Below are 12,301 nucleotides of genomic sequence, written 5' to 3'. Positions count from 1 at the left end.
AAATGTCCATAGCAGCTTTCTTCATAATACTGAAAATTTGGCATCCTGAATTTTTGCAGTTGATGAATGGATAAACAAATGGTGCTATATACATACAATGAAATACTGCTGAGCTATAAAAAGGAATGGACTACTGGTAACATAAAACAACATGAATGAATTTCAAAAGCATTATGCTATGTGAAAGACACTAGGCACGAAAAGACTACACATTACATGAAATCCTAGAAAAAGCAAAACTACTGTGGCATTAAGCAGATCAGTGGTTACAGGGGATGGGGTGAGGGGAAGGAATTGATTGAAAAGGGGCTGGAGGGGACTCTTTGGGCTTATATAAATGTTCTATATCTTGGTTGTGGTGGTAGTTACATGACTGCATACATTTGTTAAACTCATCAAAATCTGTATGGAAAATGATTGGATTTTACTGTGTACCTTACCTCAATAAAACTGATTATTTTTAAACACACACACATGCACACACAAAGAGAACTGTCAAAAATAGGAAGTGTTCAAAACCATTAGGGGTGTTGTTGAAAGGATTGCTGTGGTCCCTAAATTCCACCATGGACCCTGGGTTAACAACCCCTGCTATAAGGCTAAGAGTGGGACAACAGCACGGTCATAACAGTCAACACAGAGGAATTTTCACCCAAAGTTGCATCAGTAGTAAGTCCATGTCAGTAGGAACTCAGGCTTTGGGAGGTCTAGCACACTAGAAATTTCCCACTTGAACCTCTCCAAGCAACCTTGTGTATTATTTGGTAGCACCAGCTGGCTAACCCATTTAAGCACCAACATCTGCAAGATTTCCTTTTCCTCCTCCTTCTAAACCTTTCTTTCAGAAAAGGATTGGAAACTTTTTCCCCCATCACTAAATGATTGCTAAAACTAAATGTATTATACCTCCCAGTAGTATTTTTAGTTTAGTAAAGAATAGAGCTGTAAGTAAAACCTATTCCCAACATTAGAACTTAAGGCACAATGAACAAAAGAAGGCATTTATTTTTTCGATGAAAGAAGCTCCTTCTCAGTCCCCATGAAATTTCATCAAGGAACCATCTATTCCACATATATGGCAACAACGATTTCTCTCTGAGTCCTAGGACTTAGGAGCCTCTTCAAACTTTCCCTCTTTTAGTATTTATGGGCAATACATTTTCTGAAGTTGTTTTTGTCTCTTTCAGAAACCATCAAAATGGAGGGGAAAGAGAGTGAACAGACTGAGAAAAGGTGAGTCCTGACCCTACAACATTGTTGAAAGAGGTACAATCCCCAGAGAGTCTATAATTTAACTAGGCTTGGTCTGAGGCATGCTGGGACCTCAACATACATGAACTAATGGAGAGAAAAAGGAAAGTGAGACTAGTTAGGACTTGGAGGAAAATATCCTAGCTATAAATGGATGGCAGTGTGCCCTATGCACAATGCCCAAGGGTCATGGCAAGTTCAGTTGTGGTCAAGTAAAAAATTAATACCAAAAGGGTCTGATGTGGTGAGCATGGGCTGCATCTTATTCACCATGGTAACCGCCGTACCTGGCACAGTGCCTGGGTGTCCTACATGTGTGGATTGAATAAATAAATAAGTGAGGAGTGATAATACGTACCCTCTAGCCTCAGTGTCTTTGCATCTGCTGTGCCCTCTGTTTGGAATGTTCTTTGCCACTTCTTCACCTCATTCTTCAGATCCTGACTCAAGTTGCACTTTCTTAAAAACCCTTCCCAAACTAGATTGTGTCAGCCTGTTATAGTATCATGTGGATTCCTGTGTTTTTTCTTCATAACACCAGGTTATACTTATATACTGGTATAATTATATTATTAAACTCTATAAACTTAACTAAATCAAACTTTATAGAGGGCAGGGAATATATCATTGAAGCTCATCATTGTGCTGCCAGAACCTAGCACAGTGCCTGGCATATAGTAGGTGCTCAATAAATTTTTTAAACTGTGAAATTGCAGCAGTAGATATGTTTGGATCTATAGAAAGTAGCCTTTTAATAATACTAACAGTTTTCAGTAGTTGTAATTTTCATGGTGAATACAGGTTGAAAGATGATAAGACTTATAGAATTTACACTCTAATGGTTTGATAAGTATATAACATGTTGAAAAGGAGTTTTGTGGAAAAATAAACATTATTCTGGGCTTTACTTTCTCTTATGTTTGCTTTCAGCTGAGCAATAATTTAAGATGTTTGTTTGATTTGTACTTATTTTTCATTTATTTGGCTTTCTTTCTAGATCCTTTACCTAATCAAATTCAAATAAGAACAGCACTTAAGTAACCCTAAATATGGCATAGGGAGAAGTGTGTATATCCTTTTCTTTATATTTTCCTTTGTTCACGTATGAGGGCTGTGGAAGGCAAAATTTGGTGAGGTGCTTTTTTTCTTTAAGAGTTCAAGTTTTCAGATTGTTTTAAAAAATTCAATTTATTCAAACTAAAAAAAATTTACCCATTTCTCCCACCTCCATACCCACCCCCCAACCTTTGGCAACCATCAATCTGTTCTCTGTATCTATAAACTGATTTTTAAAAATTATTATTATTCATTTATTTTTAGATTCCACATATAAGTGAAATAATATAGTATTTTTCTTTCTCTGTCTGACTTATTTCACTTAGCATAATACCCTCAAGGTCCATCCATGTTGTCACAAATGACAAGATTTCATTCTTTTTATGGTCTACTGTATGTGTGTGTAGGTGTGTGTGTATCACAATTTCTTTATCCATTCATCCATCAGTAAACACTTAGGTTGTTTCCATATCTTGGCTATTAAAATAAATATTTGTTGAAAGAATGAATGTATGCATGAAGGAATACACAAAGATTCCTGGTGATCCATCCTTTCACAGCATGATGCAATCAGATTGTCTGTACTTCCACCCACCCTGAGAAACTGGACTCTCAAGAATATCAAGGCTCTGGTCACAAAGTCATGGGGTCAAAGCAACCCTAAGTCAAAAACCTGGTCACAGGGCTTCCCTGGTGGCGCAGTGGTTAAGAATCCGCCTGCCAATGCAGGGGACACGGGTTTGAGCCCTGGTCCAGGAAGATCCCACATGCCGCAGAGCAACTAAGCCCATGTGCCACAACTACTGAGCCTGTGCTCTAGAGCCCGTGAGCCACAACTACTGAAACCTGCATGCCTAGAGACTGTGCTCTGCAATGAGAAGCCACCGCAATGAGAAGCCCACGCATCTCAACAAAGAGTAGCCCCTGCGCACCGCAACTAGAGAAAGCCTGCACGCAGCAACGAAGACCCAATGCAGCCAAAAATAAATAAATTAAATAAATTTATAAAACAAACCTGGTCACAGAGACACAAGTCATGATCCCAGGGTGCACAGCTCCCAGTGTGCCCAGCACTTATCTGGATACACCAGCCGCTGTGAGTCTCGGAATCCAGGATGTTGAGCCTAGGTGCTGAGATCTTGCCTGTCCTGTCAGACTTAGTTCAGAAGTGGTCCGGAAGAGCTGCGGAGGGAAGGCAGCAGGGAATCAGCATAGGGCAGGGGCAGGCCCAGACACAAATCAAAGATAGTAATTTAGGAAGTGTGGACGGTACATCTCCACCTCTCTTCAGTAGTTTATTTCTCCTCATTCCTTAGCAATGTCCCCTTATATTCTGCCCTATCACTGAAATCTAGAAAGAGAAAGTGGCTCTACTGTGAAATCTCACTGAATTCTTTTCTCTGTTTTTCCAGAGTAGAACTCCAAGAACCTGAAAGATCTGATGAAGCCCAGTGTGATATTAACATTTCAAAGACAGCCTCAGGCGACAGAAGTGCTACACATTTTTAATTAAAGAGTAAATGCCATATGACTATCCGGTTTTTATATGCTTTTCTTTTCAAGTTTTGACTGACCTTTTTCTTGTCTCTCTAAGCCTTCCCAGAAGGCAAGAAAATATTACTATTAATAATAGAGGGGGCTTCACGATTCACTCTAAGTGAAATAGCCTCCCTACAATGCCAGCTCTGCTCTCTATGCCAGGAGCAGATTTTAACTGTTTCTTTTCATTTCAGAGCACACTTGTGGGTCAAGCCCACCTAACTGGTTCCTGGCTCAGGAATCATGTGTAAGACTAACACCTCCTGTTTCAGATTCAGTCTCTTTTCTTAATGTTATAAATTGTGTTTTATGTAAAACTCCCAATTCCTGGAATTGTGGCTTTTATCTACTCTGAATCTCACTTAGTGACCCATTCCATCTTGTATACCTGTGACCGAACAACTACCTTTTCAGTCCGGGTGGGAGTTATGTATTTTATGGCCTTATAGTGTTAATATTAATATTTTGAAGTATGAAGAAATATGTACTATAATAATGTAATTACTGAGAAAAGTCCACCCTCTGCTAAGGAGTTCCTGTCCCTCTGTGAGGGTCAGTAAGGAAAGTGGTGGCCCAGTGTGCTGACAACAATGAGCAGACCAACTCAAAATCTGGGAAATTAGAGACAGAGAAGGAACAAGTTCTGTAGCCATTACCATCTGGGCTCTTGCTAATGTTAAGGAGGATCCACCTGCCCAAGAAGCTACTGCTGAGCCTTAGCGAAGAGTGCTGGATAAAGCAGGAGAGTGCTGTGCATCATAAACCCTACTTCTCTTCTCAAAGAAAATGACTGAGACGATGGCCTGGGGCAACTGTTCAAGAGCCAAGAGAGAGATCGCAATACTCAAAACAGGAAAGAAAATGAAAGATCTTGACCAACAGAAATACACATTAATGTTCAGTCTGTCCAGTCCTTCGACAAGCCATAGGAAGAGCAACAGATGGACAGTCTGTCCAAATGGACTTAAGGCCGACTGCAGTTTCCTTGGAGGTTGGTGAGGGGTTTTGATGATAGCCAGGTTGTAGTGATGTTTCATCTGGCTGGAAGCAGAGCTGCGGCGGGGAGAGGAGAGCTATCATCTTAATAATGGGGTGAATGGAAGGACGCTTAGGGCTCTTTCAGTGAATGGCTGAGAGAGAAGGAGCTGGGGCAGAATTAAAAGGACCAGAATACAAATTGCCCAGAGGCTGACTTAGCCTGCAGATATCCTAAGGAGGTGATGGTTGGCCCAGAGCAGGGCTAGCAAACTTGTGTCTGAGGACTGTCTATGCGTCATTCTCAATGACAGGAAACCTGGGCACAAGAGAGGAATACATTAGCCCTGTAGAAATGAGTTAGGAGACTCTGGTTCTAAGGCAGCATCACTAAGGGATGGAGAAGCCTCAGTCCAAACCTAAAGAGAACTTTGGGAAAGCCACAGAAACAGTAGTTCTTCTTATTCTACATAAAGGACCCTAAAGGGTTATAGACGGCTATGCTAGCCATGCTTGTACTTGTAATAGTACCATTTGTGTGCTCTGCCCTGCCCTTGCCTTCATTAGACTCTAAGCATCTTGCTGTTTTGTAACATGTTTTTTTTTTTTACTTTTTATTTTATATTGGAGTATAGTTGATTAACAATGTTGGGATAGTGTCAGGTGTATAGCAAAGTGATTCAGTTATACATATACATGCATCTATCCTTATACAGAGCAGTTCTCAATAAATTTCTATTAAAATGATGTAAAAGTCTAAATTTTCTTCTTCTATTTTAACAGTACTTACAGTCTGATATTACTCCCTCTATCCTCCTAATGTATGTCCTTCCTCTTAACAGCTCTAAGTTAGCCCCATTCTCCAGTCACCTAGCTAAAAGCCTCTGACTCACCCTAAACCCTCTCCTCTTCCCTTTCCTCTGTGTCTCATATGAGTCTATGTTTATCTAGTTACTGAGACATATGTCAGGTAAGGGATGTTGTTTCTCTGGATAACTAGGAAATCTGAAGTTAAGGAAGGGATTCTTGCTTTTCAGTTTGTAATGTTTTATTCCATGTAATGTGTGCTTGCATGTACGTTAAACAAAAGCTTAGTATAAAAATTTATTCATTGAAGATACTTTGATTATAAAATAAATGCATGTAATTGTATATTTGAAAGTTGCTAAGAGAGTACATCTTAAAAGTTCTCATCACAAGAAGAAAAATTCGTAACTATGTGTAGTGATGGATGTTAACTTATTGTGGTGATCATTTCATACTATACACTATATCAAATCATTATGTTGTACACCTAAAAGTAATACAATGTTATATGTCAACTATATCTCAATTAAAAATAAATAGATACATGGCATGTGAGAAGAGTCATTATGGAAATTATGGAAATTATGGAAAAAAGAAAACTGTCCAGGCTCTGTGAGGGCAGGAATGTGCCTAATTTCTTCACCAGTGGATCCCAGGCACCTAAGGTAGTACCTCAAAACTATTTGTTTAAAAGGGACTTCCCTGGTGGCACAGTGGTTAAGAATCCGCCTGCCAATGCAGGGGACATGGGTTCGATCCCTGGTCCGGGAAGATCCCACATGCTGTGGAGCAACTAAGCCCACGTGCCATAACTACTGAGCCTGCTCACCACAACTACTGAAGCCCGTGCACCGTAGAGCCCGTGCACCACAACTACTGAGCCCATGTGCTGCAACTACTGAAGCCCATGGACTCTAGGGCCCATGTGCCTCAACTACTGAGCCCGCATGCTGCAACTACTGAAGCCCATGGGCCTAGAGCCTGTGCTCTGCAATAAGAGAAGCCACCTCAATGAGAAGCCCACGCACCACAACAAAGAGTAGCCGCTGCTTGCTGCAACTAGAGAAAGCCTGCATGCAGCAATGAAGACCCAATGCAGCCCAAAAATAAAATTAAAATTAAAAAATAAATAAATAAAAAATAAAGATTGAATAAAACATTAACATGTCCTCTGGTGAAAACACCCCCTCTTTGTACATTAAATTCTCTAGGCCTTCTGTGTTCCAAGTCTGAGAGAAAGAACCCCAAGAAAGGTGAAAAGTGAAACAGTACTAGCTAATATTACTGGTGTTTATTTTGTACCAGGCATTCTTATAAACCTTTAAACTCACTATCCCATCTAATCCTCACAACAACCCTCTGATGAAGGTACTGGGCCATTATGCCCATTTTGCTGATGAGGAAACATAGGCACAGAGAAGTCAAAGTGATTTACCCAAGGTCATTAACTTAGTAAGTGGCAGAGCTGGGGAAAATCTTGTGAATCATCATCCCTTCCACCTCTTTATTTCCCAGCCTTGTGTTTTCTGGCCATGGAAGAGGCCGCATCTTGGTTGGTTACAGGTTGAGTGCCTACACTCCATCTTACACTACACTACCTCAGCCTTCCAAGGTAGTGCCTCCAGAAGACCCATCACTGAGTTTTCCAGAAGCCATTCCATCATCTCATAAGTCCAGAAGCTGTGGATGATAAGGCACATGATATGACCAATGAATATGTTTTTGGTCAGAGAAAACGTGAGCTATGGTTGCTGACTCTAACTCCTTCCTCTTATTATAGTTTTGCAATCCACCCTCCTCCCTCTGCCATTCTGAAGCCAGTTTCATCTACTCAGTGTCCTCACATTTGTGAACCCAGGCTAGAAAGCAAGGAGTCATCTCTGACCACTGCCCTCTGACCTTTCCCTTGGTGCCCACTGCCCACCCCCACCCTCCTGCCACATCTGGTCATCACCAGGCCAGGCAAAGATTCCTCCAGCTTTAGCATCCACCCACTGTTTTCTCATTCAAGCCCGTATTTCCTCGTTCCAAGAACATGACAATCACCAACCAAATAATCCCAGTCTACTGTCTCTCTTACCCTGCATTTTGTCCAAAACATCAAAAGGAACAAGGAGATAAATAGTGAAATGAAGGTCTTCCTCACATTCCTTTTCCCTAGCCATGAAGAGGCAGCACTGATCTCCAGCTTCTTATGCATCTTTCTTAGATACACTATGCCTCTAGGTAAGTGTGCATGTGTGTTTAACATGTGTATACATATATACACACATATATAGTATGTGTATACATATACATACACACACATACATTTATATGTGGGTGTGTGTATGTTTTCCCCTTATTCAGGCAGATTTGCTTTTACTCTCTACCTAAGCAACCTAAAGAGCCTAAACTAAGGCTCTTGCAAAGACAATTAAGAGAGATACCAGTCTTTAGTATGACCCTTCAAATTAAAAACGTACTTCTTTCATGTGTCAGTTTTCAGTCTCACCCATATGCCAGAATTATTATGGATCTTATAAAAGTGAGGTTCCATTGGCTTTCACCATGGCTACCTGTTCACACCAGGAGAAAAAATACATATAGACACAGAGTCCTGCACTGTCTTTAGACACAAATTTCCAAACCTGTTCCAATCTGAACAAGCTAGATCCTAGGTCTGGTGAACAAATTCTGCACTGGATCTCCTGTTTCCTGCATTTCATGTATTTGTCTTTATTTACTCACTCACTTTGGTTGTACATACATATCCACCAGTAACTTTCTGAGAAAGGTATGTAGGGATTAAATTTAATGAGATTTTGTGTATCTGAAAATGTATTTATCCTACTCTCTCAATCATTTGGCTCAATAGAGAATTTTGGATTAGAAATCATTTCCATTGTCTCTAGCTTCCAGTGTTGCCCTTGAAAAATTGGTAGATATTCTGATTCCTTATCTTCATGTGGAAGTTTTTAGGATCTTCTCTTACCTCCAGTGTTCTTAAATTTTGTAATGAAATACCTATTCACCCACTGTTATTAGCACTGAGGTGGCCTTTTCTATCTGGAAACTCATGTCCTTCACTCCAGGAAAATGTTCCTGAATTGTTTCATTGATTATTTTTCCCTCTATTTCTCGCATCTCTCATTCTAGATTATTGGATTCCAGTGTTGTACCTCCTAGTATGATCCTCCTATTTTCTTATCTTTCTCTCCTCTTCTCTGTATTTTTGTCTTTGTTCTATTTCTTAAAGATTTTCACAACTTAATTTTCCAATCTGTCTGTTGTATTTTTAAATTTCTGCTATCATGTTTTAATTTCCAAGAGCTCTTTTTTGTTCTCTGAATATTTCTTTGTTCTTCATGGTTCTTCAAGGACCTTGAAGAACCTTGTTCTTCATGGTTGCAATATCATCTATCAACTCTCTGCAGGTATTAATGATAGGTTAAGCTTTCTTTTTCCTGCATTGTCTCTGTATACTCCAAGTTGTTTCTTCCTGCTTTGGTATATATCATCCATGTTGGGGGATTCCTTAAATATCTAATATTCCTTGATTGCCTGTTCATGTTAAAAGTGCAGAACTGAAGATTTATTTGGAGGATCTGAGTCTATGGATGGCCTTGATAACTTTAGCTTTACTGTAAAGGGATCTGGCAGGAGCGCTTTGTCAGGAAACCATCTTTAGGTCTTTCGTGTTGGACTGGTAGTTTTCCAGTATCTTGCCTGAAAGGTAGAATTCTGGCTGTCAGAATTTTGGGAGACAACTGAGAGAAGAGGGGTGTGTGTGTACGTGTGAGTGTGTTAGTGGTGGAGTCTCTGCAATCTTTATTCAGTATGTATAAATTTACTCTGTCCCTATGCTTTCAGTAGGGTAACTCCATCCTCGAATGTGTGAGATGTCCCTCTTTTCAAAAACTTTCTGCTTTTCCCTCTCCAGATAATAAAACTCCAGATTTCTGCCAGGGTGGGAGAGGAAAGTTCCCCAGTGGTATGGAGTGGGAAAGAGAGCTCAGCTTCTCAAACAACTTTTACCCAGTATTCCTTATTTTGGCCCTCACACTCACTGTCAATTGGTTCCCAGTCTTGCCATTTCCTGAGGCTTTTGATGACTCTGGGGTACAAATTGGGTTGTTTCTTGGTTTCTACACTGACAGGAAAGATTTGGCTATCCTGCCTTCCTAAGTTAGTTACCAGGCATCCATCTATTTTTCAGATTCCAAACTGTTGTCCCCTTTCTTATTCTTGTACTTGAAATTAAAAAATATTTTTTCTTTAGTTTTAGTGGAATTTCAGGAGGTAATGGAATTAGATGTGTATATTTAATCAACCCTCTTACCTGAAACTCCACTATTCAAAATTTTCAAGGACTCTACCATTGGCTGCCTTCAGCCTAAAGTCCAAAGTCATCAACAATGTGACTCAAAAGTAACTCAACTCTTTACCAACCTTATTTTTCCCTCTTCTTATATTGGATAACCATGATGCTGCCAAATTTAACTACTAATAGTTTCCAAAATATAGCTTGTATTATCTGGGTTGTTTTCACTTGTGCTATTCTGTGTGTCTCTGGAATATTTCTCACCATCTCTTTCTGCTTATTGGACTCTTGTTCATCATTAGAGCTCGGCTCAAATACCACTACTTCTGTTGGGCCACATACCTCACCACTAGCCAGGCTACACACAATTGACACAGTATCTTGTGATCCAAGAATACCCATTCCAGCAATAATTCATTCCTGTCCCAACACTTCCTTTCCCCACCAAGCACCATGACTCTGGCCACTGGCCAGTATATAGAGCAGCTCCAGGTTTCCCAAGGGGAACCTCAAGCCACTGAATAAGCAAGTGTTCTTGCTCACAGCCTTAGTCCTAAACTTCTTGGTCTGGGTAGTTTCATGCTCTATCTGCCATCTTCACCCCAACCATCCTATCTCAACCGCCCAGCTGCCTCCTGTCCTTGCCACAACACTCAGACCTGACAATCAGCTCCACCTCCCAGTTTAGAACTTTAGTTTCCCACTCCAAGAATGACTTGGATTTACTCCCTTAAAAAAGCTGCCTCTGGCCACCCAGGATAACCATCCCCCCATCATCTCAGCCTTCAGAACCCATTATTTTAGAGTGTTCACACCAGACGAGCTCTTCCCAGACAACAGGAAGCAGGATCACAGAGTACATACTTGACTCTATACAGGAGGTAGAGGTATCTACCCTGTATCTACCCCTCAATTTTAGTAGAGATCCTTATTAACTAAAGTAAAACCCCTCATTTCATGAAATCATATAATTCTAGAGCTTAAAAGAAGTCAAATAGTCCTTGGCCCTCATGGGAGATGGAGGCTAGGTACCACAGGAATTGGGAAGCAGGGTCTGGAGAGATGGGAAAGAAAGTGAAGATTCAGTCAGAGATGGGTGGGGTGGTGGCAAGGTTAAATTAGACTTGAAAAGGAAAAATGTCCATTAGAGCAACATTTCTGAATCGTGCTACACTTTGTTTGCCAGCATGTAACAAAATGCTTCTAATTATGTAGCCAGTTATCTATCTGTTCCTTATAACTTTCTTAAGAAAATATCTTCCTGCTGACAGTGCATTAACAAACATTAAGGATAAAAGGCATGATAATGAAGGAAACAAAAAGAGATCAGAATCAGTAGTTTCCACATCTTACAAGAAGCACATAAGATTTCCTACTGCTCAATTTATTTCTTATTAATTTACACTTTCAATTAGAGTGATTAATAAATTTTCTTTAGTGGACAAGGGAAATACATCTCAGTATGTATAGTGTCCTAAAGTAGTACTCTACTTTAGTAGAGTCTAAATCAGAATCACAGAGTTCGGGGAACCACAGATGCTATGCCTTAGGTCAAGGCTATCTACTAATGACGCTTTCAGAGGAAACTTATACCTAGCCTTCCTCATGTTGGCACCAATTATGTTCTTCCCTATTCATAGTACACAAGAATAATGAAGTATTTTTCATAAACAAGTGTAACTTAACAAAGATTAGAGTGCTCAGTACCTTTTAAGTGTTTTTATTATGAAAAGATGCCTTTTAAAAATACACATAAACTTATTTCAGAAAGTAGCTCTCCACCCTGGCAGTAGTGCCAGCTTGATACTACTCAGCACATGTGGCAAAGTGGCATCTCTTCCCATGATCTGATTGTAAATCATTGTTCCTGAGGTTAAATGCTGTGAACTCATGGATTTCCTAAATATAGAGAGTACAGAGTAAAGAGTCACTAAATAGTCCTAACAGTCTATTAGAAATGGAAGCAACATAGAAAGCATCCAGTAGAGCCCTTCCATTTTATGTGGCAAATGAGGGCAGAGGAGAGGGATTCACCAAACATTAAAGAGAGCTATGACCAAAAGTCAGGTTCCCCAGCTTCAGTCAAGGGTGCTTTCCACCTTACTGTGCCTTTCCATGCTTTCTGTTACCCGGACCATCTAGGAAATGGGCATTGACAGCGTATAACGCAGCAAGAGCGTGGACTTTCGGTCAAGTAGACCAGACACTGCTATAGTTAGCATGTAACCTTAGGCAAATTACTTAATCTTTCTGATTCTAGGTTTTCTTATGTGTAAAATAGGGTTAATAATACCTCCTTATCTACCTCATAGAATCAGGGGCAATCCAAAAGATACAAGGATTATACAGTTAAAGAAGGGAAGGGAAGGG

At 40.2% G+C, this 12,301-nt stretch overlaps 1 protein-coding gene across 1 annotated transcript in view; it reads left to right on the top strand.

The window, feature by feature from the left end:
- Positions 1–3,816, top strand: part of CD86 (CD86 molecule) — a gene marked incomplete at its 3' end in the record, with an annotated part of 40,116 nt that extends 36,300 nt beyond the window's left edge. The window contains exons 6-7 of the mRNA XM_079705177.1: positions 1,188–1,233; positions 3,720–3,816. Coding sequence (XP_079561303.1) covers positions 1,188–1,233; positions 3,720–3,816 — 143 coding nt within the window. The remainder of the gene's footprint in view (positions 1–1,187; positions 1,234–3,719) is intronic.
- Positions 3,817–12,301: the final 8,485 nt, after the last annotated feature.

This window comes from Hyperoodon ampullatus (genome assembly GCF_949752795.1).
Source record: "Hyperoodon ampullatus genome assembly, chromosome: 5".
NCBI lineage: Eukaryota > Metazoa > Chordata > Mammalia > Artiodactyla > Ziphiidae > Hyperoodon > Hyperoodon ampullatus.
Note: the sequence above shows the minus strand (reverse complement) of the source record. Positions and strands in the feature narration are given on the sequence as shown.